Genomic DNA, 27,223 nt, shown 5'->3' on the forward strand with positions numbered 1-27,223 from the left:
GCGGGCAAGCGTGCTGACACCGTGCAGCCTGGGGAAAGGCTCCGTGGGGAGAGCCTATTGTTTACCTGGACTGACACCACGGGTGTGGGAGGGATACGCTAGTAGTTTTCCGGTGTCTGAGTGAATAAAGGGAGGGTGAGTGAGTCAGTCATTCAGGGCTCTTTGTCCAAGCGAGATAAGACCCCTTTTGCCCCACATTTTAACCTAATTCTGTGTCTCTTTGTTTTCCACCCTTGTCCTTCAGCCAGGTGTGAAGCTCGTAGGCGGGCTCCTACACTCTGACATGCTAAGACTCTGCTTCAAAATGAAAAGGCAGGGAAGAGCTGGTGATGTAGGAAGGGCCCTGGATTTAATCCCAAGAAAATAAAAGGAAAAAAATTCATTTGCTTATCTAGTACTTTTCGCATAACGGAGTTTAGCAGCATATCTGAGGTGCAGGTCAGACTGTTCAGAAATTTGGTTGTAGGCAGGCTGATCTCTATGCCTAAGTCATCAAGTAACTTGAATATATTAATATAAATCCCATTCGCTCTTTTTTTGTGAAGAAACGCTCTAGATTATTCCCTAAACAGCGCTTCCATTTATTAAGCGCCCTCCCTATTGCTCATTCCCAGTTAAGCAATTGTCTTTACTTTTGAGGCGTGGTGGGGGAAGGGGGAAATGTCCTCCAAGTCCATTTCCTCTAATAACCACTAGAGGGGGACATTGTCTTTATTATAGTTCTAATTTAAATTGCATCAAAATTTGCTTCTATGTCTTTGACACGTTTAACTTTATTACCTAATTTGACTCACTTCTAATCTCATAAAATAAGGCAGTGTTAACCCAAGTAAGTCTGTGTCTTCCGCATCCCTTCTATCCTTAACTCCATTCCCCATCCTGACCATCAGGCGGCGACATTACCTAAGGACCAGAAGAAGAAAGGAAAAATAAGTGAAACCGCCAAAGAAAAAGCAGTTTCACGGGCGAGAAGACTATTAAAGACGGAGACAAACGAGTCATTTTTTAGTTCGTATCCAACTCACGCCCAAGGTCAGAACTGTGTAAAACACCACAAAAGGGCCTTTCAGGAGTGGGAGAGGCCGCCCCGGGGACGTGCGCACAATCCCCTCCTTGATTCCGCGGTCGCACCGCCGGGGCCAGGGCACGCTCGTGCACGCGCGTGTGAATAGCAACGGGGCAGCCGCGGGACCTGCGTGGGCCGGGCGTGGGTCAGGCGGAACCCAGCACTTCCTGGATAACTGCTTCCGGATGCGCGATCCAACACCGCGTTGCCCCTGGCGCCTTTGGAGATCAGCCACTCTCTTTGCCCCGCAGGAAACCGGGTTCCGAGGGGGCGGACCGCTCGCGCTTCAGAGTCCCGCACCTGCCTGCAGCCAGGTGCTGGAGCGCAAGACCCTGCTCTCGCCTTCCTTCTACCTCGGATAGAAAGGGCCCACCTGTCGGCAGGTGACACTACAGAGCAGAGATGATAGCTGAATGGGGGGGGGGGTCCTTTGGAGAATCTTGACAAGTTAGGACACCCTGCCTGCCCCGGAAGCGTTGCCCCAGAAAACGGGTGGGACACCACAAAGGTGTAGCGGCTCGCGGGGATCACAGGCCTAGCAGAGCCATCCGTTTACCCGATGCCAGGTTGGGGAGGAATTCTGTTCGGTTTGGAGCGAGGGGCCACGTACGTGAAGAAAACCAGACGGATTTGGGAGGAGACGCAGGAGCTTTCTCCTGCCTCCAATGCAGCTGTCGTTTCCTCTCGGCAAACTAGAGGGGCTGGGCGGAAAGTGGAGGTAAGAGGTGGGCGCACGGCTTGTGCCCCCTCCCCTAAGTCCTGCCCCCACCTAGCCTCGGTGTCCAGGACTCTGGGCTGCAGAGGGCTTTGCAAACACCTCCAGCCTTGATGGCAGAAAGGGGGGCAAGGGCAACGCGCTGTAGCTTTTCGTTTTTCTTTCAGTGATCAGCTCCGCGGCCTGGCACTCCGACCCCTCTTTTCCCGGGCTCTGCTCCCCGCTCCGAGGCCTGCAGCACGCCCGCTCGCCCCCTCCTCCACCCGGGTCGGAGCCGCTCCCCACCCTCGGCCCCCCAGCCCCGCCTCCGCCGCCACGGGGGTTGCACCCAGAACTGAGTGAAATCTACATAGTGCCCGCCCCTCTCGGAGATTATTGGTGCAGCCTCTCCAGTCGTGGCCCGGTGATTGGTGAGGCGCCGGGGCTATTTGCATGCGGGCCGCAGTCGGGTACCCAGCTGTGCGTTCCGCCAGCTCCGCGCAGAAGTTTGCCGAGCGCTTTCTCGCCGGCTGGTCCCGGACTCGCGCTGCGCTTCGCGCCGCCTCCTCCTTCTCCCAGTCCTCCCGCCGCCCTGTTGTCTCGGGAGTCCTGTGGGAAGGTCGGACGCTCCGGGTAAGGACCGTGGAGGTGGACGAGGGTCAGCGCCGGAGAGGAGCGGCAGGGAGCCGTCCCGCTGACAGCTCCGCGTCTCGACGCCGCTGCGCAGGGCCCCGGCTCGCCGCGGGTCTCGCCCCGCTTCCCGTGGCCACCGGGCGGGCGATGCGGCCGCCGAGCCCCGCGGCGCAGAGAGGACGGCAGGCGGCGCGGAGAGCCTAGAGCGCGCTCGGCGAAGGGAGTGGTGAGCATGGAGTGGTGAGCGCCCCTCGCTCGGCGAGGCCGCCCGCCGCAGGCTCCCCATGGCCGGGACGTACAGCTCCACTCTGAAGACGCTGGAGGACTTGACCTTGGACTCCGGCTATGGGGCCGGGGACTCGTGCCGCTCGCTCAGCCTCTCGTCCTCCAAGTCCAACTCGCAGGCGCTCAACTCTTCGGCGCAGCAGCACCGCGGGGCGGCCTGGTGGTGCTACTCCGGCTCCATGAACAGCCGTCACAACAGCTGGGACACGGTGAACACGGTGCTGCCCGAGGACCCCGAAGTGGCCGACCTGTTCTCGCGCTGCCCGCGGCTCCCGGAGCTGGAGGAGTTCCCCTGGACAGAAGGGGACGTAGCGCGGGTGCTGCGCAAAGGCGCCGGCGCGCGGCGTCTGCCCGCGTTCTCGGTGGAGGCGGTGCGGCGCCTGGCGGGGCTGCTCCGCAGGGCGCTCATCCGCGTGGCCCGCGAAGCGCAACGCCTGAGCGTGCTGCACGCCAAGTGCACCCGCTTTGAGGTGCAGAGCGCAGTGCGCCTGGTGCACAGCTGGGCGCTGGCTGAGAGCTGCGCGCTGGCGGCCATCAAGGCGCTGTCGCTCTACAGCATGAGCGCGGGCGACGGGCTGCGCCGGGGCAAGTCGGCGCGCTGCGGCCTCACCTTCTCCGTGGGCCGCTTCTTCCGCTGGATGGTGGACACGCGAATCTCCGTGCGCATCCACGAGTACGCGGCCATCTCGCTCACCGCCTGCATGGAGAACCTGGTAGAGGAGATCCGGGCCAGGGTTCTGGCCAGCCAGAGCCCCGACGGCGGCGGAGCAGGAGGCGGGGAAGTGACCGCGGAGGCCTTGGAGATGGTCATCAACAACGACGCCGAGCTCTGGGGCGTCCTGCAGCCCTATGAGCACCTCATCTGCGGCAAGAACGCCAATGGTAAGTGCGGACGGGGCTGATCTGTTTCCTCAAACGAACCAGCTGTGTATACCAGGCCTCCGCATTTGGTCTGAGGGTGGGATTCATTACATGGCTTTTGCCAGAGATGGTTTGAGATGCCAGGGTTTCGGAGGATAAAATGGGGTTTGATCTTCTTTCTCTGATTTTGCATATTATTATGACTTCCTAGAAGCCGTTCACTGAGTGATAGTCAAACTTTGGACCATACCCTTCTTGAAGCTCTCAAAGAGAGACTTGCTCTCTGCTGCTTTTCGCCTCACTTGGTGAAGTCTATCTAGTTGTATGATTTTTCACCACATTGAGGTTCTGTCCCTGGAGTTCTTGATCGCAACAGCAGCAGCCACCCATGGGTCCAACCCCCCAGACCTAAGCCGTGGATAAGTGGGTTGGGCAGGGAGGGCAGCAACCCGAGGACAGGTACTGGCTGAGTCCTGGCTGCAACCCGAGGACGTGAGCTGAGTCCTGGCGTAGCCGGGTTGAAGGATGCCCAGGGTCAGGTCCCTTCGTGGAGGAGGGAGAGTGAGCGGTGGGTACTTAAATTTGGGTGCCAGGGGAGATGGAACTGATGACTCCTGAAGTCCCTTCACCCAAAAGTGAACCACACAGCGGCACGCAGGGCCCAGTTTTCCAATTTGTCATTAACCTGATGAGTGACTGATTTCAACCCCTTGTTGAACTAAATGAACAATGCTTGTAGCTTACCCAGAAGAAAGGGCGATCCACTCAGCCAACTGCATTAGGGGAATGGTTGAGCATCGCCTTGACATCTACTCTGGGAAAGCAACAATTTGCACTTCTCTGAAAGACACCTTGGCTTTAGTGTAGAGTTGACCTTCTCCCTGGTAAGGTTAGGGTGTGCCTTGCATTGGGCAAGCAACTTGCCTATCAGACTCCAATTTCAGGAGCTGGTACATACATTATTTAAAAGAGACTATGGTTAGGCATCCTTGCAATCTAATTGGAAGGGCCATTTGGGTAGTTTTTAAGGACAGGTACAAGTAGACAGTGGAAGAGGCCAGGTGTACTAGTAGGGAATAAAGGGAATCCAATGCAGGTGTGGTTTGGCGTAATCATAAGAGCTGCAAAACTAACGTAGTAGTAACATAGTAACATGTTAGTCACTTCTCAGGGCTTGTTATATGTTAGGAGCCTATTATAGGTAGTGTGGTGTTGTGTAATATTGGATGTGTATTGGGTTTTGCCCCCATTTCCTGGCATGCTACTCCTAAAATCCTTGAAATTTCTAAAGTTGTAGTGCCTTTGTATTCTAATGAGTTGACTAATAGCAGGCCACCTGTAGGTAGCTTCAGGGTGGGCTGGTCATCAGAAAGAACAGGCAGGACTTTAGAGGACCAGAACTTTCATCCCCAGCCCCAGCCCCAACACCTCCCAGGAGGGAAGAGCAGCCCAACATTAAGTTGGTAACCAATGGACAAGGATTTCATCATAGATATGTAATGAAGTCTCCACTTAAAAATAGGACAGGGCTCAGAGTGTTTCAGGACACCTGAACAAAGAAGGGTCTCTGGAAGGTGCTGTGCCTTCTCCCATACCTGGTGCTATGTTGGTTTCTCTATTTGTATCCTTCGTCACAGCCTTTATCACAGGCAGGTAAATATGTTTCCTTGAGTTCTATGAGCCATGCAAGCAAATTAACCCAGGGGAGGAGGTTGTGGGAACTCTACTTTAGAGCCAGTTGGTCAGAAGTACAGGTAAAACAACCTGGGGCTTGTAATGCTGTCTGGGGAGAGGAGCAGTTTGGAGGCCGGAGATTTCAGCCTTTGGACACGCTGGCATCTCTCCAGCAAGATAGTGTCAGAGTTTCATTGAGATGAGTTAGAGGACATGGGGCTGTGTCAATTGCTTGCTGGCTAGTGGGGAGGAAGCCCTGCCCAGAAGTCTTCTGTGTTGGCGGTGACAGGAGAGCTGAGGAAAACTGGATTGCTGCTCCATGAGGTGTGGAACTGCAGGGTTCTGTGTGTTATATAGAAGGGGCAGCGGTGTGCCCAGAGGCTCAGCTGCTGAAAACTACACAGGGACTAAGTGACAACACTGGAATGTGCACTCCAGAGGGTTCAAGCTTCGCTTCATTAGTCCAGTTTCTGAGGAGAGCAGTGACACACACAGGCTCATTTTGAAGACACTGCATTAGCCCAGTAGCTAACTTGGCCACCCCTTGCTTTGGTATCTCACTTCTGGCACTGCCAGAGGACATGCCTGCAGTGGAAGTGTTTGCCTTTTAATTTTCCTCCTTTTAGGTCAGACTTGAGGTCAGTCTGGAAATCTGGTCGATGATGTCACAGCTGTTAATTGTGCCTTGCCCTCCAAGTTGGTGGTGTCAGCCCTGGGAACACCAACCAGCTCCAGGAGAGGACAAAGGGGCAGAGGGATTTCTGGCTGTTTGTTATGATGGGAAGCCTGACCTGAACTTAAAGAAGTAAAGACTGTCAGACTGAAGTCCTAGCCCTAAAAACAAGGCTAGCATAAAGGTGGACAGTGAGGACAAAGCAAGACAAAACCATGTCTTTCATGCCCAGCCCATGTCCAGCAGATTGAGGAACTTTTTCTAAACATAAGTTGAGGTTAAGAGGCACAGCTGGCTATCTGAAGTACCCTAAAACTGCATGGCGGCCAGAAACTGCTAGAAAACAAGTCTTCATCTAAAGCGCTTACAACCAAAGAGAATTTACTATCGAGGATCAGCACTTCTTGAGATTTTCTTTACAGTGTGGAGTTTTGACTCCATGATTTGACCTCTTCTTTGTACATATTCCTCTTTATAACATTTATGTTGCTTTGTTTGTCTGTTGTTGTTGCTTATAATTTTGGTTTTTATAGTCCTGGGCCTTCTCAATGGGCTACATCCCCCATCATTTTTTATTTTTCATCTTGTGATAGAATCTGGTGACGTCACTGAGTTGCCAGATTTGGCTCAAACTTGTGATCATCCTGCCTCAGCCTCCCAGAGAGCTGGGTTTAGAAGCCTAAGGCATCATGCCTGGCTGTAACAGTTCTTAAGCCATGTTACTGAAGGCAACAGGTCTCCCTTGGCAACAGAGAGCAGTGCCCCCTGGATCTTCAGAGCTAGCATCTCCTCACTACCTTCTGAGAGGCCAGATGACCATTTGTTTCCACTTAGTAACGTGGCTGTCCATTTCTTATACATGCAAACCAGAGGGCGGCCTCACTGAGCAACAACTGGGCTGATTTATTAAGTCCCTTTAGACAAAGTGAAATGAATATTTAGTAGAAAACCAATGAATCACATATGCCTGAGAGCGGACTTCAGAGAGAAACATAAACTACTTAGAAATGGAGAGATCCCAAACCTTTGTTATATGAAAATTACCCCAAGGCCAGCAAGGCTACAGTTTATACAGCTGAAGACCAACTGAGAAAAGGCTACATGTGGGAGAGAGTGTGGTTAGTATTCTTGCCCTGCTGGTCTTCCCTTTAAATTATATATTTATTGTTGTTATGCCTGCTAATTATACAGCATGAACACATGCATTTGACTCAGCTATATAGAGCTCTTAAACTTTTAATGTCTTCCAACCAGGAATTTAAGAGCCTTAATCCATCTATCCTTATCCATTACTCAGAATGCTAGACAAATATGGTTTTCCTCAGCCCAAGACAGATGATAAAAGTTCTCTAGTGTTTATAAGACATCCCAGCTCCACAGAGCAGCAGAAGTTATGTACGGTCTCTCATTTGGTATTGACGTCTAGGATCCCAGGGCAACGTCATTAAGCGATGATATCTCTGTGCTTGCTTTATGCAAGGCAGAGAAACCACTTTAATAGAGTAGTATATATAAACAGAGAGCTGGCAGAAAATAGGAGCCTCTCCCTTCCACAGCCTCTCTCCATCCTTCTCCGTTTGTCAAGAAATTCCCGGCATGTGGGACGCGTCCCTTCTGGATTTCTTCTGACCATTGTTCTTAATAAGCTTTCATGACATTGGAGAAAATCCTCTTCCGTTTCTAGAGTTTCCATGAAATGATAGGACAGTGGCGGGAATGTGCTTATTCCAAAGCGGGATTCAGGGTGCACCCAAGGGTTGATCTAGACAAGTGCTTAAGAGCACGGACTCTGGAATCAGTGTGGGGGTTTGAAGCCCACCTTTGCTAGGTGAGTGACCTGGGCCAAATTTCCTATGTCTCAATTTTGTTATCTGTAAAATGAGTGGTAATAATACCCACCTCATAAGGTTGGAGTGAGGGTGGAGATCAGAGATGTAAAGATCTTAGCTTATAATAAGTGTTCAATAAAGAGCAACAATTCATTTTGTGAGTCTTTGGCACTGACCTGGGGCGCACCATTGTTAAGAGTGCCACTACAGACTGAGGGGTGGAGAGAGATGGGTGTCCTCTCATAAAGCTTATAATTCAGCGCTGGGGAGGCTGAAAAACAGGAGGATCACTGAGTCCGAGCCACATAGTGAGACCCTGTACCAAATACGTTTTTTAAAAAAGTTTATAATCCAGTGAAGATAGGGAAAAGCAAATAAAGATTTACCCTTAGCAGTGTTTTTGTTTCGTTTTGAGGACAGAGAAATAGGGTAGTGTGACTGGGTCTGATTTCAGGCAAGCGCTTATGCCACTGAGCATATCCCCAGCTTTGGGGCTGATTTCAATGCCAGGGAAGACCTCGCTGTAGTCTCATTAGCACAGGCAGTGCTATCAATACTAGCTAAGCACCTTCCAGCCATGAATAGTGAATGAGCGCTTTTCTGCGTTCACTTACTCACCAGTTGAGGCAAGTCTGGACATCTCATCTGCAGCCAAGAAGTAGAAGGGTTGCACCTAATGCAGAGATAAAAACTCTTCAGGCTCTAGGATTCATTTATGAAGGAGACCGTGGGATGGATTTCCACTGACACGTAATTGGCGAAGGAGCGAGGGTCACTTGAGCTGTGAGTGGCGGTTTAATCCGTCTTCACACCTGGGTAGTCTGAGTAGGTTCACAGCTCCCCTTTTCTTTGGCCATTTTATGGAAGCCAAGGGACCTGGTAAAACTGGAACAAAGCAAGCTTTGGAAAAGCAAACTTTTGTTTTTTCTTGCTTGCCTGGGAAAAGCACCCTTAACTGTAGGTAGTAAGAGGAGGGAGCTGGAGGTGTTCAGCTTCCTCAGCATTGCTTGCCCTCCCCACCCCCAGCTGATGAGCCACTCCTCCTCGGAGTTTCCACAGCACCCAGGGCATACTCTTGAATCATTTCCTGCTCCTGGCTGTCCCTCCCAGCCACCTGCTCCCATGGGCTCCCCTGGCTCACTTCAGGCCTGCTGTGAAATCAGTGTTCCGCACACAGCTTCATCAGGCTGATAGGGCATCCAACCGACCGAATTCCAAATTTCGCACTTGAACTCTTCTGATACCCTGCAAGAATCTCTCTTTATCAAAGTGGAGAATTTCAAGTTGTTCTTTATGAACAGAGACAGTATTTAGGGGGTAACCACATCGCTGAGCCATTATTCAACCAATTGATAGCCCTTTTTTTTTTTTTTAAATGAATTTAGGACAAGGTCTACAGGGTATACAGGGTCTCACTATGTAGATCTGACAGGTAGTGATTCTCCTGTTTTCAGCCTCCCAAGCGCTGGGATTACAGGCGCACACCATCATGCCCAGTTCATGGGGGGAGGGGGGTTAGGACCAGCACGGCGTGCTGGGGATTGAATGCCAGCCACTGCGCTCTGCCGATACAGATGCTTTAGTCCACTGAGCTCTCTGGCCAGCCCAATAGCCTAATTTCTAGTAGGTTTCCCAAGGCTCTCTGTGGTGAGGAGGGTATGAGTTGGAGAACTATTACTTTAGGAAGATGCCTTTTCCACGTGTGGTAGCCAGAGAGAGGGGTTTAGACAAAGTCTAGTAGGCACAGATCGATCCACAGTAGGGTTGACTCACAGGTGTCCTTAGTAATCAGTATGACAGTGTCCCTTTGCCAACAGAGTAGCTCTGGAGGACTGTCTGTGGATGACTTGCTCAGAAGAGGCTGCACCTGTGTCCCGCCCTGTCTTTCCCCCAGTCTGAGAGCTGAATCAAGACAATCACCTGCCAAACATACCTGCTTGGCATAAACAACACCTGAGCTTTTGAAATGTGCCAGACAAACTTTGCCACCAATCCTCAGGTGTATCCCTGTCCCACTTCACCATCACAGTTTGTCCTTGGCCAGATAGGACCTTTGCGCCCCATGTGCACACCGCTGCAGCTGCAGTAATAGGCCTGACTTGGCTGCGGCCCCCAAAACTCCTCACCTGTGATCTCTCTGATTCCCTGTAGAAGTTGTGTGTGTGGGATTTCCTTTTGCAGTGGGATCTCCAGGAGCTAGTTTCACAGAACCAGAAGGCACGGGGAACAGGTCGGGAGTTGATCTCCTTTCGATGGTAGCTAGGACCATGCAGAGTAGCAGCGTGCATCCTACAGCTCCTGTTTGTTAATGGCCTACTGTAGCTGGTGCTTCACATTTGTTAGGCTGTGAAGGCCTCCCTGCCTAGACATCGTGCCCTGGAGGTGCCATCGATCTGAAGGAGCCATTATTGCTGCTCCTGAGGGGGCTGGGAGCTGTGCTGCCCATGGAGGGCCTTACAAGTGGCAGCTGCAGGGTGATCGATAAGCTCGGCTAAACGTTGAAGCTGCTGAGTCGCCATAGTGACCTCAGAGCTCAGGGCTGCTGGACATGCACAGGAAGGAAAGCTCCAAAGTGGCTGCCTGTCCCATGGAGCTCAACTCACGTGCCCTGAAGTTGGCCGAAGAGCCTTTAGGAAGGAGGACTGGATTTCCTTAGTGTCTGCCTCAGTGTCCACCTACTTTGACAGAGAGAAGGAACCTGTGTAGCACAGTGCCAAAGTGCTGGCTTTGGCGTCCTTGTGGGGTGACACACTGCTCAGCCTGTTGTGGGTCCAGTCCCTCAAGAATATCACTCTAAATCCCATCCCCTCTACTGAGTATTGGGGGGCCATTCCGACGCCTTAGGCTGGTGACGGCAAACCTTTTAGTGACGTGAGCAGCCTGCTGTAGCGCATGTGGCTGAGGATCGCCCCCACGACTGCAGGCCCTTGGGCGTGATGTATGCTCTGTGGTCTGGGGCTGTTAGAAAGGCTGCAGGGGTGGAGCTGCTGGGGTCAGGGGTGTGATCCTGGGCAAGCTGCTTAGCTCTGTGCCTCAGTTTCTCACTCTGTAGCAAGGTTTCTCAGCCGTAGTGTTGTAGACCTTTCCACTGGGCCATTTTTTTCTAGTGGGGCTGCTTGTGAATTGTAGGATACTTCATAATGCCCCCAACACACACACACACACACACACACACACACACACACGTTGTGATCAGAAATGTCTCCAGACCTATCTGGATGTCTCCTGAGGAACACATTCACCTCTAATTGAGAAACACTGCTATCGAGACAGAGCTTAACAGAGCCCCCACCTCACAGGATTGTCATGAGGAGTCCGAGGAGATCTCTGCAAGGGACTTTGCGTTGCACCGAGCATCGTGGTGGCAAACCTATGGCATACATGTTACTACTGTGCTGTTCAAATTATCATCATGTTTTTAACAAACTGTTGGATGCACTGATTTTTTTTTCCCCACCCAAGTGAGAGTCTGTTGTGCAGAGGAGGCTCGTGACCCAACTCTCAGGGTGACAGGGATGAGTCACCAGCTCTCCTTGATGACTAATGGAGTGTGGAGGTAGGAGAAAGAGGTGGAATCTGGAGGAAGCGCCCTTGCACCCTGCTCAGTTATGGCGTGATGATCCCCCCAGGACAGAGTGACCCAACTCTGAGCAGTGAGATCAGACCTTTCCCTCTGCACTCCCTCCCACCTCCGCGGGGATGACAACCACAAGACAGAGGCAAAGCCCCAGGTCCCCGGGGAGCAATTCTGCAGTGGCCTATTAGAATCAGCTGGTTGCAAGGACCAAGTCCCAAGTCACAGGAATGGCAGGTGTTTTGTGTTTCACAGGCGCATCCTGTAAACACACTTTGTGGTCATCTTGCTTGTTGGTGAGAAGGTCTGTGGTGGTTTTGTAGCTTTGGTAATGTGGAGCTGTGTGCTGGAATGGGAGGAGATGATTAAGAAACACAGCCTAGGAATGTCATAGCAGTCCCAGTGACCTACCAGTTGACGGAGGACAGAGACTGGAGGGAGATAAGAGTCCTTCTTGCCTGTCAGGGAATTTCGAGTCTTATAGGAAAAGCAAAGCATGGGCGTGGGTAGCTGCAAAGGTATCCGTAATCAGTGCTTCCAAGGGTGACGGGGCTAATGCTGACAGCCTCCACTCACCGCATGCTGGTGCCCATCACGGATGCTTTTGGATAGCTAATTCACCAACCTTCGTAATCTCTCCAAAAGGCAGATATATTTTGCAGCCCATAGCTGAAGACTTCATCTAGTGATTGGCAAGCACACAGGGAAGAGGTGTGTGCTGAGCAAGGGGGTGGGAGTCAGGGACTTGTGAAGGCTCTGGCTTATGACTCAGGGGAGACTCTGGCAGCAGAACTGGGACTGAGAAGGGAGGATGTGGCAGCACGGAGGGGCTTCTAGGCAGGGAACCATGTGAGGAAGACACAGGGAGTGTGTGTTAGAGGACAGCAGTAAATGCCATTGGCTGGGAGGAGCAGGGGAGAGAACACAGGAAAAGGGAAACCTTACCCACATCTTTTATCCAGATGTTAAGAAGCCTTCCAGAATGCGAGATGAAAGTTTTCCAAAACTTCTTTTTGTAATACAGAAGTCGAGTGTGTCTGATCCCTGGCATATCTTAACCACTGTCCCAGATCTCCCATTGTCCCTTCCGGTGCTTGAAAGCCTGACCTCAAGAAATGCGCTGTTCGCTGTCATAGCAGTGGAAGCAAGAAAAGAAAACCTACCCTGAGCGCACTTGGGCTGAGGGGCCGTGAAACCTTCCATCAGCCTGTGCTTCTCCTGTTGGATTTGGCTTCAGACTCCTTTCTTCCATGGCCCTGAGTGCAGCATTGCAGGCCACAGCAGTCCCGGAGCAGCCCAAAGTCTGGCCCCGCAAACTTACTCAGTGAGACCATCAACCCCACTTTTGCCAAAGCTGAATTCATGACGGTGTAGGACAGGGTGAGATAAAAGGACCCAGCTCTTTTTAAGGTTGACGTGATAGGCCCCATTTCCAGCTGAGTGTTTTTCTACAACAGCTCAATTCTCAGATGTTAAGTCCTCTGGTGATTCTTGTTTAAGGTGTTTCTAGACCCTCAACAGAGACTTGGATCACGTTCAATGCTTGATCTTCACAACCAACCACCTTGAAGTTCATTTTCATCTGCACTGGAGTTCCCAGCATCTGGCTGAATTCTGCAGACAGCAAAATGTGAAAGGCCAACAGTGGCTTAACTAATAACTTGGGTGTTTGTCTTTTTTCTGACCCCGGTGTCATGAAGGAATTTTGTTGTCATTTGAAAAAGATAAACTTGGTGAACAGATTGCAAAATTACATATAGAGTCCTTTGTAGTTAATGATTTGAGGTTCACTCGTTGCTTTCTAGCAGTCTAAGGGAGGAAGAAGCCACTAGGAAAACTGCACTTGGAAGGGCTAGAGCTGCAGGTTAGTTTCAGGGAAAGACTGAATTGGACCTCAAACTGTAAAACAGGCCTTTCAGCCAGGAAAACTGTCCCTTCAATAGAGACTTCATTTTTATTAAAACTTTTTTGTTTTTGTTATTATTTGCTGCTAATGATTGAACCCAGGGTCTCCAGCCTGCTAGGCAAACACACTGCCATTGAGCCATACTTGTTGTTGAAGACTTTATAACTTTTTATATGCCTCCTAAGATTGAAAATCAGTACTTACCATGAGAAGAACTATTAGTTATCCCAAGTTGAGATGCACACCAAGGGCCTCTGTCTACATAAGTGTTCAGAACAATCCAGTACAGAGACCTAGGATTTGGATCGAGCAAATTCTGGGGTGGAGCTCCCCCCTCCATGGCCAGATTGAATCACCTCGTCTTCTTGGATCGCTTTCTGTCTGTGGTGCAGAGAGGTTGGCCTAGATCCTCCAAGCCTTTTTATCTCTGATGATGATTCTGGACCTCCCAAGGACAGTGTGAGATCATTTCCCCGTAATCGGTATCCTCAGGAGAGACCCAGTTCAGGAGGACTCTGGGTGCACACTGAAGATCCACTGGAGGCTACAGGACCAAACAGCATTTTTGTTTTTTTAAATGTTAGTGTTAACTATGATGACAGCCCTTAGGCTGTCCCTTCTCTTCCCTGTGCGCCTCTGGCTGACCTAGAGCTTTGGCACTTGACAGCTGGGTCCAGACCCTGGCAGGCCAGTGCTATGGTCAGATCCAGCTCTGAGGTGACTTCATACAGCCGGTGTTTAACGCCCGCCTGCCCAGACATGGGTATTTATAGCAAGGGAGCAACAAGAGAGAAAAAAAAATTAAATGTGCTACACCCTTCTTCATCCTATGCAGAACACAGACGACATTGTGAAGAATTTAGAAGGCAGTGCTGTATAAATCCAGCAGGATATTTTTAAATGCTGTTTGTTGCAGTTGGCAAGGCCGGTGTTTCAAAGAGGAGGGAAAATGAGAGTAACTGGGAAGGACAGGCTGCCAGGGGCTCTGAGGGCCAAGATGTGCAGTTTGGTGCTCTGAGGTGCGCAGCCTGGAAACTGCTTCACAGTTGTGTCATCTGAGTAGGGCTTGGGAAGATGGCAGTGAGAGGAAAGGTAAATGTGGTGGCTTGTGTAGCCTTCCTCTCCTCCAGTCCCTCAAACCCCAAACTGAGAATCAGTGAGATATTCTGGAGAAGACAGAGCATGTGTTCACACAAGAGCCGCTTCTGTGGAAACCAAAGCTCTGGTGTAGTGTCTCAGCCTCCACGAAGCAGCCAAGCCCACTGAGTTGTGCTGTGTGCAGGGGCCCAACTGGGAGGCAAGTTGCTTGCAGCTGTTCAGGATTTAAGCTTCCCAGGACAGACTGGGCAGGAAGAAGTATTCTGGGACCCAGTTCAGTAGCAGATGACTCCTGGATAGAGCTGCCTCTGAAAAACATAAGAATTTCCATTGGCTATTTGTGAAGTACCCCAAGAATAGTGTTTTCTGCCCTGTTGGCCTTTGGGGAGACCCATAATGGTTACGGTAGATCTCTGGATTAGGCATAAGGGGGAGACTTGGTGTTTAGTTTGGAGTACATCCTTTCCTTCATTTGATAATAATTATTGAGGACTTACATACTAGGCGTTGGCTCCAGGTGTTGGGGTGGAAGACCTGGAAGAAGGAACATACTGGCCCTGGATAATCAGGAAGAGTGTGTGCTGGGACAGTCACAAGAATCCAGTGTGGCTGGAGAAATCAGGGCCAGCAGGAGGGGAAGAGCAAGTGTTCTGGTGACTTCGTGGAGCACCAAGAAGACCACCATGGCTGGGTGGGGTGAGCATGCAGCAGTGTAGTAAGAAAGGAGATGGTGGAGTGGCTGGGTAGGGCCTTGAAGGCCACTGTGTAATCTTGTTTTGGAGTCTGAGCCACTGGAGCATGTTAGCCAAAGTGACATACAGTAGTTTGATTTGCATTTTAACAAGTTTACTGTCCTGTTGGAAATGAATTATAGTGTCAAGCGTAGATGCAAAGGGACCAGCCAATAAATGTTTGCAATAATCGACATAAGATGGGACTCAGGCTGGAAACTGCTTCACAGTTGTGTCATCTGAGTAGGGCTTGGGAAGATGGCAGTGAGAGGAAAGGTAAATGTGGTGGCTTGTGTAGCCTTCCTCTCCTCCAGTCCCTCAAACCCCAAACTGAGAATCAGTGAGATATTCTGGAGAAGACAGAGCATGTGTTCACACAAGAGCCGCTTCTGTGGAAACCAAAGCTCTGGTGTAGTGTCTCAGCCTCCACGAAGCAGCCAAGCCCACTGAGTTGTGCTGTGGGTGATGACAGAGGAGACCATAGAGATGTTTTGAAGTTAGAGACCATAGCCACTGTCAACAGCTTTCGTGTGTGAGGTACAAGAGGGGAATGGAGGGTATCTCAGTTGTGTTCTCATTGCTGGGAGAAAATACCTGACATCCACGAGTTAAAGGAAGAAAGATTTACCTTAGCTCACAGTTTGTAGAGGTTTCAGTCCATAGTTCGCTGGCTCCGAGACAGCGCAGTGTGTCAGAAGGGCATGATAGGGCTGGGGAGATGGCTCAGTGGAATAAGCACTTCCCTAGCAAGCGCAAGGGTCTGAGTTCCATCCCCAGTTCTGCCAAAAAAAAAAAAAAAGAAGGGCATGATAGAGGAGAAACAGTCCATGGCAGAGCAGCAGGAAGCAGCGAGCCGGAAGCCTCCTTTCTTTCCCTTTATATTCCATGCAGGCTAAAAGCCTGTTGGTTGGTACTACCCATGCCCAGGGTGTGCCTTTCAGTATCCTCACCAAGAACTATGCTAAATCAATTTAGTTGACATCATCCTAGCATCCCTTCATCCTGGTATCTCACGCCCTAGATTCAGCCCCCTCTGAAAGGCCTCACCTGTGAGAGCATGAGACTTGAGGTGGGGGGGTTTAAGACTATGGCTTAGATATAAGCCATAACCAATAGGGTGTTGGTCTGACAGCTGAAAGAAAGGAGGGGTCATTGGTTGAAGCACGTGAGGAGGATTAAACCACAGATCTAGTGTGGCTTAGGTTGCTGTTCTCAAACTCAGCATACAGACACATCAAATAGACTCGCTGGGAGATAGGTCTACTTCAAGCTTCATAAATCACAGGTTGGACTGAAACATCACCTTCCTTTGTGCTTTCAGGGAGTGATCACCATCCAGCAGGGCTGGACAGAGACTAAGGTAGTGGAGACTTAATTTTCAGCCTTAGAAGCATCTTGAGCTGGTGGCCCAAGGAGTCCCTGAATTTTGCTTGCTGGCTTCTTCACAGGCAAGCAGCAGCCTCTAGCAGTCATCTGTGCAGTAGTTTCCCATCATTAGTGTGGGGTCTACTTCATCAGGTCCAGTTCTTCTGTGAATTGCTGTGACTTTGTGCCCAGTGTCCTGAAATCCTGCGAAATCAAAGCTCCACTTTCAAGCTCATTTGGATTCCTAGAGGTCAAGTGTCAGAAGCTAAGCCAGAAGGAGAACTCTCCCTGGTGGTTTGAGAAAGCACAGGGGCCTAGAGGTGTCTCGGGTGATTTAGAGGTTTCCAGGTGCTGTTACATGGTTTACTTACTTTCTGCTCTTCAGGAGGGGTGTGGAGCATGGAGTGGCTAAGGGTAGCCCTGCCCATACTCTGCTTAGCTGGTATCTCTGAAGCTCAGTTTTCCTCTTCTGTTAAATGGGGATGTTGTTTCTGTCTCCTAGGAGTGTTCTCTCAGGGGTTCTCACTCAGACATTGACATCGGGATCACCTAGAGAGCTTAAAAATGTGTGTGTGTGTGTGTGTGTGTGTGTGTGTGTGTCTGTCTGTCTGTCTGTGTCTCCATCTCCCCTAAGGCTCCACCTCCAGAAATTCCGAAAGAGATGGTCTGGAGTGGGGCCCAGTCCCTGTGGGTAGCGTTCTTGGGAGTGTCTGGTACCAAGCGAGCACTCAGACCTCAGCTATTATTAGCGGTGAAGGCATCATTGTTCCGGAGCCCTCCTTCTTGCCCCACCCACGAGCGAGCGTGGCTTGCCTTCACTTTCCAGCTGTGTGGGTTTGGCTCCCTCCTCTTCTGAAGAGAGCCCTGGAGAACAGCCGAAGAAGCCTGAATTCATATAAGTTTACCTGGGAAAAGGGCAGTGTTAGACCCAGCACGGCACTGGCGCCATGTAATCGTGATTTCTACCTCACTGGTAAACACTGGTACTATTAATTCCACCTATGGTTAAGAGGTGACAGCAGAGGCACCGAGTGCTCAGGTAACGTGCTCAAGGTGACAGTCTGCCTTCTCTTCACATCAAGAGAAGAGAAGCAGCATGCTTCACAGGCTGTCCCTTTAACCACGCTGAGAAGCAAACGGCCACACTGCGGAGAGGCAGAGATTATAATCAACCCCCAGCAGCCGCCTTCCAGGCTCTGTGCTTCAGATGCCCATGTTCTCGCCCTAACCAGAAGGGCCAGGGGATGCCGTTCTCACCTCAGATTCTCAGCTCAGAATCACCATGTGTCAGGTCGTCAGGAAGCACCAGGCCCTGAGCTGTGTGCTTCGCTGGCACATATCATAGTGTGACTGTTGCCTTCCGGAGAAACTGAGGCTCCGGGCTCCCTGGTAGCCCAGCACGTAAAGGACATAGCTGGAGCCCCTAAGCTCTGCCCAGAGTCCTTGTCTGCCCGGCCACCTCCCTCCTGCCGGCTCCATAGGAGTGGGCTGGCTGCAGTGATTTCCTGAGCAAAGCAGTGAATGGGTTGGTGGAAGCCACGGCCTAAGCAGCCTGGGCTGCTTCTGAATAACTGAGCCATTTAGCGGCCTTAAAATAGTAGCGTCGCTCCGCGGGGTGCCAGTCAGACCTGCAGGGGCCTGCAGTGTGGCCCTTTGTTTCTCTGCAGGGTTAAAGGTACAGCCTGGGGAGCACGCTGCTTCTCTTCTCTTGGTGTGAATGAACTAACCTCTGTGAAATGTGTGTGTGTGTGTGTGTGTGTGTGTGTGTTGGTTGCTTAAAATAGTTCAAGAGGAAAAACACTTGGAAGCTTTTAGCTCCTGGAGTCTGTTTCCTCTGGATTTATGACACCTTAGAGAATGCTGGGCCTCCTCTTGTTTACCCTTGGGCTTTTCCATTCTATCATAGTTGAGTCCCTGTGCCGTCATCAGCCAAGGGCATTTGTCACTGAAAGAAGCAGGCACCTTTCCTGAGTGATTTAGTTGGAGCTCTTTTACACATTTAATTATTTCTTTTAAGGAGAGAGAGAGAGAGAGAGAGAGAGAGAGAGAGAGAGAGAGAGAGACAGACAGAGACAGGGAGACAGGGAGACAGGGAGACAGGCAGACTGAGACCATTTGTTTGGGAATTGGCCATTTCTCTGTTCCAGCTGCAGAGGTTCCAAGGTCCCAGCAATGGTGTGTGTTCTGGAATGAGAACGTTTTATTTTGTCTTTACTCGTTTGCACCAAGGCCTGCCCTGGGAAGCTGTGTGTTCTTACATCCTCATCCTGCAGCGTCCAGCAAAGCTCGGAGTTGCTCCTGTCAATAATGTGGCCAGTAGGCATCTGTGGCTAATTAAGTTTAAATTTAGTAAAATTCAATCAAGTTAAAAAAAATCCCTTCCTCGGTCACACAAGTGACATTTCTAGTGCTTAATCATCATGTGTGCCCAGTGGTCACCCAACCGGACAGGGCAGATAGAGAACATCTCCATCATGCAGACAGTTCTATGGGACAACACAGCCATTAGACTGGGTCACCAGCCGGTCACTTGGGGCCAGCTTGGTGGGTTTTCACAGGTCTGGACATTTGGACCATTTCTCTGCCCCTCAGAAGCTCTGTTTGTAGAAGCAGGAAGATTCATGGAAGTAGAGAAGAAAGCCATTGATTGATTCTTGTGGCTCTAACCTTTGGGCCCCTGACACGGGGTCATGCTTTATGATTTCCAAGCTGTGTGGCCTAGGGCAAGTCACTTAGCTTCTCTGAAATAGGTGCCTTGTCAGGGAAGATAGTGATTTAAAAATACTTCATAAGGATCTCAGGAGGGTTCGACAAGGTGGCCAACGTGTATAAAGCAGCACAGTGCTTAACACCCAATGAAACTGTCCGGTGCATTACAAAATGGGATCTCATTTCAGCCTCACATCTTTCTGAAGTCCATACTGTTGCATAGAATTGCCACTGTTGCTCCTCCTGATTTTATCACTGCTGTGGTCAGCCCCCCGCCCCCCAATCTTCCCTTCTACACACTTTTCAAGGAGCTTAAAACCAAACCCGGCTCCCAACCAGGCAGGATGGGCTCCCCAAATCTGCCCGTTCATCTGCTCCTCAACTGAGGAGCATTTAAGCCAATACTGTTCAGATGTTCTGGCCCCACTTTTTGAGGTTGTAAATTAGTAGACCCCGGGTAAGTTCCAGAATGTAAAATTTTAAGTGCCTCAAGATGTTTCAGCCACTGGCTAGTCCTGGAAATCTGAGGATGTCTGTTCGCATGATGCTGGCTTCCACTCGGGAGCCACCCAGTCCTCCGGCTGGCGTGGCTGAGGTGGACTCTTTCCGAGGTGTTTTGCTCAAAGCCAACTTCTCAGAACCCGCTGGGAGAGCTGTTGCCAGGAGGGTTTCAGCTGGAAGCCGGGTCTCCCCGGAACTGCTGTATGCTCTGAAGTCTCACGCTGCACATTGTATGTGAGTCCCGTGCGTCCCGTGGTCCTTTTGCGTCACAAGGACTGAGCCAGGCTGAGCTCCCAGGGCTCTACAGCCTACCTACCAGGGCAGAGAGGCTCTCTGAGCTCCCTTCTGATTACTGCGTGTCTGCACAGCAGATCCCCTCACTGCAGGAGTTGGTGTGTGTATACGTCCCTTCCGATCCTTTTCCTTCCCCTCCTGTCTTCTGCATCTCCGGAGCCCCTTCCCAGGTCCACGCAGCCTGTCAGGTGATGAGACTCGCTATTTCCACTTTGGGCTTCTCGTATAAGCGAAGCTAGGTAGTAGTTAACCCTCTTGGGTTGCTTTATATGGTTGAGCATCGTGGTTTCTAGGCACCCGCGTTTGCCTAAGGTGGCTCCAAGGTGTCCTTCTTTATGGCAGAACTACGTCAGCCATTCATCTGATGATGGACACATAGGCTATCCCCAAGACTCAGCTGTTGTGAGCTGGGCTGCTGTAAATGTGGATGTGTGTGCATCACTATAATGTTATTTAATTATTCTGAGAGCATGCCCAAAAGAGGTATAACAAGGTCAGATTATATATTTCTATGTTTAGGTTTTTGAAGAATTTCTGTACTTTATTTCATAGTGTTTGTACTAGTTTACCCTCACCCTTTCTAAGCTTCGCCTTTCCAAATCTGTGAAATGGGGGCACGACTAGGATGCACCAGCAGGGTGGCCACGAGGATTCACTGAGATGACGTAAAACAAAGTATCTAGCACAGTGGCTGCGCACAGCAAGCCCCAGAGGAGAGGTGCCGCTGTTGTCCCTGCTGCATTGCTTCCCAGTGACAACACTTGCTGTCACACGTCTTCTCTCTGCCATGTGTTGTTTTCTTTCTTTCTTTTTTTTTTTTTTTTGGCTGTAAAGTAGTATTTATGACTTCATGTTCCTATTGTACGTTACTAGACAGTGTTCTTTCAGTATCCACAACATAGTGGTTCCACGAAACTCCACACATACCAATATCCAGATACTTTTTATCCTTTTAAAAATGGCGCAGTGTTTGAATATAACCTATATATATCCTCCTACATATTTTGAATCATCTCCATATTGCTTATAATACCTAATACAATGTAAAAGCTATACAAATGTTGTATTCCGTAGGGAAGGGTTCAACAAAAAGCAGTTATTTTTGCATATTTTCAGTCGGTGGTTGGTTGAATCTGTGGATGAAGAGCCTGAAGAAATGAAGGGGCAAATGTTTAGAGAATTAAGGGGTGTGTGTGGGGGTGTGTGTACATATCTTGTATCCTGTAACCTTGCTAAACTCTAGGTTTTTTTTTTTTTTTTTTTTTTTTTTTTTTTTTTGGGAAGGGTCTACAGGGTGTTCAGGGTCTCACTACTAGATCAGACTTGTACTGATCCACCTGTTTATAGCCTTCCAAGTGCTGGAATTACAGGCGCACGCCACCTTCACCCCCACCCCCAGTCTCAAGGTGTTTGAAGATTCTTTGGGACAATCATATCTGTCAATGGAGACAGTTTTATTTCTTCTTTCTCAGTCTATTCTTATTTCCTTTTGCTGTCATATTAATGCTGACCAGGATTTCCAGTAAAATTCTAAACCGGAGAGAGGTTAGAGAGTAGATCTTCTTACCTTGTTTTCATTCATGGAAGAAAGCTTTCATTCCTTTACCTTTAAGTAGGATGTTACATATACTTTGTTTTGATTATGTTTTTCCTTTTATGAACAGTGGAATTTAATTTGCTAAATATTTTGAGGATTTCTGCACTATGTTCATGAGGTAAATTGGTTCCTAGTTTTCTTTTTCCTTTGTCCTTCCTTTATTGTTTACTGTTTGTTTGACTTAGATAATCAGGTTAATTCTCACTTCATAAAGAGGAAAGTGGAAAGTGCCTCATCATCTTCTAAGGTCTGATCCACTGAACTGACTTCTTCCCAGTGTGGTTGGTCTGGTTTTCCCACTATGAACAGGTGGGTCTTCCTCTTTGTCCTCCTTTTCTCCAGCCTCATCATCACTCACTTCTTTATCTTGTGAGCTCTTGAAGTGCTTAGTTACGGAGCCAGATTCCTTAGTAGACCAAACCTTGTGTCTCTGAAGTGTTGAGAATCCCTGATGTTTAAAGGAATATTTGTTAAGAAAGCTTGAGTTTTCTCATGGAATCTTTTTTTAGGCTTTTCCCAGCAGTTTCAAATCCCCACGCCCTAGTCTTCTAGAAGTACGTTGACTGAAAACTTGATGGCAGGAGCTGCAGGGGCATGTTTTCCAAAGGAAAGTACTGTTTCAAGGGAGAAACAGCTTCCGAGGGATACCACAGAGCTGTTTCAAAAATCATTTAGAACAGGGCCTGTGAATGGAAATGAGTGCCCAGGTCACATTCTGCTTTAAGAAGTAATAAATACAGCTTAGTTAAAATAAAAAAATAAAAAAACAAGTGGGGAAAACATCGTGCTGAAGTCCAGCAGGTCACTCAGCTTCTTATCGGTCCCTATCACGGCCATGCGCTGCTATTGCGGGTTCATCTTTGGCCACTTCTCGGGGTCCAGCCTCCAGCGAAAGTTCTCTCGGGCCACGCGGGTGGGCTTGGTGGTGGCCTTCCTCTGGGAGGGCTGCGGTTCCCCCCAGAATTTGTGGGTCTCCTCAGGTGGACGTTTTTTTCACAGAGGTGCCTCAGCACTGCGCTCCCCTTGCCCCCTGCTTGTTCTGCTTGAGGAGGTATCATGTGTTTAGTATGAAGAGGTGACCCAGAGAGGCATCAGCACGATGAATAGGTTTGTAAATCGGTGTGTCTGAAACTCTGTGTGGTTTTCCCCCTTCTATCTCCCTTCGCTCCCTTCCTGGGGGTGGTGAGAATCAAAAGCACAGAGTTGTCATTTCCATGCCTGTGGTGGTGACCAGAAGCCCGCTCTCCTCCTGCTTGCTTGGGCTGTGTAAGGAGCGTGGCGGAACAGCGAGCCCTGGGTTGGTTCTCTAGGACTCCTTTGTGGTGTGAAGCTCCTGTGTGTTCATGCAGCTCTCCTCCTTCACCACATCCAGAGTGTGCTAAATCTGCCACTGCTAATGAACTCCAAATAACTCAGAAGCGGGTGGAGGAAACGCGGTGATTTTCATCACAATCACACCAGGAGATGGGTTTGGGCTGGGGGACTGCAAACGCTACTGAGAAGTGATGGCATCTGCCTGTCCTACTGTGCCTGGTCCTGCAGCGGGTGACATCACTCATAAAGAGAAGGGAAGGACACAAGGCCAGGATATCGTGTTGTTGTGCAGGCACTTGTGTGACTTGGAGTCCACGTGGGCCCTCTCAGGCTGACCAGGTTGTCCCTCTTGTGGCTTCCCGGACACTGACCAATCACTGGTGGTTAATGGGTAACTCTGACTCTTGTCAAGTGGTTGCCTTTTCTATTATCTGTGCTGCGTCTTTCCCGTTATCAGCATTGCCTCAAACCTCCAAAGGGAGGGGCCTGCCCATTAGCTCAGGTGTTCAAGTGCCTGCTGAAGCAAAGCAGTCAGGCTCAGGATGCTGTGGTTCGATCCCCTCATCCTCAAGCCAATCAGACCTGCCCTGAAGGCATCCTGAGTGCCCCCCCCCAAAAAAAAATCAGACCTCCAAAGGACTGCATGGGTGCACGTGTGCCTGTGTGTTCCTCTCTGTGAACCTGTGAGACCTGTGTGCACAGGAGGCTGTTCAAGTCAATCATGTCTCGGACTGGCCAGTTGCTGGAACATCTGAGATTTTTTTTTTTTTTTAATTACACTTACCTGGGGCACATTAAGTTAAAACCTGTGAAAGTGGAGCCAGAACATCTGAACAATTTTTTTTAAATGCTCGTCAGGTGATTCTTCCAAATAAGCAGATTTGGAGAACCCCATCCTACATCACTAGGAGTCGGGTTTTGCTCTGGGCTCCTCAGAGAGTGGGCATCACACAAAGGTCCCCCTTGAAGGGAAGGCAGCTTGGGAGAGACCAAGACAAGAGAGGATGGTCTGAGATGCCATCTGAGGCTGGCCTTTGCAGCTGGCCAGTGGTGGGATGGAGGCCAAGCCATAGGAGGCAGGGAGGAATGGGTGCAGGTGGCTTTAGAAAAGGTAACAGTAGCCAACGATCTTGTTCCCTCATCTCTAGCAAATTCGATGAGGCAGTGGTAGCAGGCATTGGGGCCTTTCCTGGGTTAGCAAGAGTCTAGTGGCTTGCTGAAGGTCCCTCTGCTTATCCCATTTTACAGAAGATGAAAGTAGGGACTAGAGACAGTTACAATTACTTGTCCACTGCCACATACAGCAGGTGACAGCAGACATCTGAAGTTAATGCTGTCTGGCTTCAAAGCCCTTAACTTCTGCACTGCCTGTTCTAATAGAAGGCATTAAGTTACTGGGAACAGGTGGGACCTCCTCCTCGAGGCACTGCCCACTGCCCCTCCAGTCTTTCCGTGGCCCTCGGACTCAGGCCCAGACCAGCAGACAATGACATCTGTTCCTCCTGCTCAAGGCTGTGTCTCCATCCACTGCTGCTGCTGCTCCTTCTCACCCCTTCCTCCTCCTCTGCAGAGCCGCTGTAGGCAGCTCTTCTCTGTGGACAGAGGCCTAGCCTAGCGTAGACTTCCTCATCAATAAGTCAGGTCCTAGGAATGCCACTGTCACCACCCAAGGACAAACAGGCAGATACCATCTGGGTAAGCGCCTGGCCTTCGGGCTGAGGGGGTGAATGTGCCCTCGGCCTGCTGGGGTTCAGGCCCTAGATCTACTACTTCCTGGACAAGTGACAACATAGTGCTAGGCATCAGTCTACTTTTTTACCAGATAGAAATATTACCTTCCTCATAAGACAGTTGAAGGGATTAAATGAATAGTAGCTTCTAAAATGTGTGAAATAGTCCCGTCCCTGGTGTGTCCAGGATGTTAGACTTTAGGATGGTGGTGATCCCTGTTGGGAGGATCTTGGGGGAGCTTGGAGTGCAGACAGAGCCTAGCCATGGGCCAGCACGTGCTGCGTAGTAGTGGAAAGAGCCAGGCTTTGGAAGCAGATCTGGGTTTGACCCCCCATATATGTTTCTTTTTCAGTGTCATGCTTAGCACATCTCCTGGATTGTTTTATTTTTTGAATCTTTAAAGTTTGCCTGACTGCAGTAGCTGTCTTACAGTGTGGTAAAGATGAGAGGCCAAGCTCTGAAGCCAAGCTTTTATCAGGTGTTTGGACTCAGCTCAAAGGAGGAAAACCATGAATGAAATCAACCTTGGTCATATGAGAGTGAAAAAAAAATCATCTTAGAAGATTGCACCAAGGTACAAGTTTTCCAGAGTTGAGAGCAAATAAAGTACTGAAGGAGTCAATTACCATGGTGATAAATCTGGTATTAAAGTGAAAGGGAGGGCGTGGCAAACACGGAGAGGGTCGCGTGTCTCAGGAGAGGGAAGAGGAGGTGGGAAGGGGGAGCATATGGTGTAGATGGCTGTCACCTCTAGCTTTTTGGTTTTGGAGGTGAGTTCACATTATAATGACTAATTAAAAAGTGGCCATGAGCCAAGGATTATGAGAAATCAGATTTGTGCACCTGAGGTTAAAAACTAGTGGCTTCTCAATAGGTGGTGGCTATTTATTCTCGGCAAGCCCCAAGCCTCCTGAACCATGCCATAAGCCAACACTGATGACCTTTCAGATGGTCTGTCATTTGTACAAAATGCCCAGAGAACTGAGTTTTTCCTGCTGTGGCTACAGGGGATTCCACATGGAGAACAGAAAACAGTGGGGACATTGACTGCGCCTCGGTTCTCAGCTCCGGTGTGGGCCGTGGGCATAAGCTCCCGTGTGAGTCTGAAGGAGCCAAACAAAGACGGGGTTGTCTGGCCCTTGCCAGGCCAGATGGACGGCTTCATTCCAGTCACTTTAGGGGTGTTCATGTCAGCCAGGTTTTCTTTTCCATGGGAAGGAAACGTTTGGGTTGGAACAATCAGTGTTTGCCTTGGGGTGATCCTAGCCCTCTCTGCTTTCATTGCCACCCCCAAGCACAAAGAACTTTGCCTCACGGTGGGTTTCCCGGACCTTAGCTCCCTTCCCTTAATGGATGGGGAAGCGTAGAAGACATCCGAGATCCCAAGGGATGAGCACCTGCAAGCAGGGCTCAGGATCTGCCCCCTCTCTGGGGCTGACCTAGAAGAGAAGGTAAGAATACTGCACATAGGCTGGGGTGGGTGGGCCTCACGTTGGGACTCTTCCCTGCGTGGCTGGCTGGAGAAGCACTGCTTGCCTTTCCTACACTTTAAAGTGAGGCGCATTCAGTGCAGAGTCTTAAATGAACAACTTCCTGACTTTTCACGCAGGCAGGCACCTGTGCACCCTCCTAAATCACAGGAGATGGGAACGCCTCTGTCCCTGGACACTTCCCTGTTGGAAGCCTGTCCTGCCCCAAGGAACAAGACAGTATTCTGACTTGGGTTGCCCTCTGTCACTCCTTGAGCTTCTGAGGGTGGGGACGTCATTATGTCCTCTGAGCCTCTATTTCTTTTCACATAAAAGTAAGCTTGGAGGGCTGATCTGGAGTGGGGAGAAGCAAATGCAAACAGCACACGTGAAGTCATCAGTGAAAGATTTGTCCAACAGGTGACACAGATAAGCCAAGCTGTGTCTTGTCTGTGATCCCCATTGCTGGTTTCAAGGACTTCCGCCTTCTCCTCATGGGACCTGTAATAGATGTGTTTCCTGTGCCCCCCCCCCCCCCCCGCCTCTCCATAGCCTGTGACTCTGAACATACTTGAGTTGTTCCATTAGTGGCTTTCAGTGTTTTACTGGGACCAGTTCTTCTTGCTTAATGCAGCAGAGAAAATGGGCAGGAAAACAGAATTCTGCTGACTCTGTTTCAAAGAGGGTCTTTCTGGTCTATTAGCAAAATCAACAACAGCACTGCTGGCTGATGGGCTGCTCAGATCCACTGCCCTGGGCCAGCTTTGCTGAAGTGCCAAGGGTTGGTTATCGTGGTTTTTTGCAGTGCCACCAGGAGGGGTCACTTCTTCCAGCTTCTCAAAAGTAAAGACAAACAAACCAAAACCTACCTCTGTCATTGCCTAGAACTCTGCAATTATAATTTATTTCCTTAGGCCTTGGGGAACTTGATACCTGCCTGGAGGTTGAGTACATTTTAGGAGGGTAAGACTTCATAACATAAGAATCCGCTTGGTTTAATCTGAGTGATTTTTATCATATCCTATCCTGAGGATGGGCCTTTACCAAGAAAAGGTAGAGCTGTGGCATTGATAGGAGGCCCAGAGGAGTTGTAGGGCAGATTCCCCAAATCTGTGATGCAGTGTGGGGCCTGTGATCTCCCCACGGGCTGTCATCAGACATTCACAAAACACTTAGTTTATGTCAAGTGCTGTGTCAGGACAGGGTAAGAAGTTATAGC

At 49.9% G+C, this 27,223-nt stretch overlaps 1 protein-coding gene across 1 annotated transcript in view; it reads left to right on the plus strand.

Annotated features, from left to right (window-relative positions):
• Positions 1-2,262: 2,262 nt before the first annotated feature.
• The window catches only part of Abtb2 (ankyrin repeat and BTB domain containing 2), a 165,384-nt gene continuing 140,423 nt past the window's right edge, over positions 2,263-27,223 (plus strand). Inside the window, exon 1 of the mRNA XM_004627058.2 lies at positions 2,263-3,560. Coding sequence (XP_004627115.1) covers positions 2,678-3,560 — 883 coding nt within the window. The 5' untranslated portion in view covers positions 2,263-2,677. The remainder of the gene's footprint in view (positions 3,561-27,223) is intronic.

Source organism: Octodon degus, unplaced genomic scaffold (assembly GCF_000260255.1).
Source record: "Octodon degus isolate 3935 unplaced genomic scaffold, OctDeg1.0 scaffold00018, whole genome shotgun sequence".
Classification (NCBI taxonomy): domain Eukaryota; kingdom Metazoa; phylum Chordata; class Mammalia; order Rodentia; family Octodontidae; genus Octodon; species Octodon degus.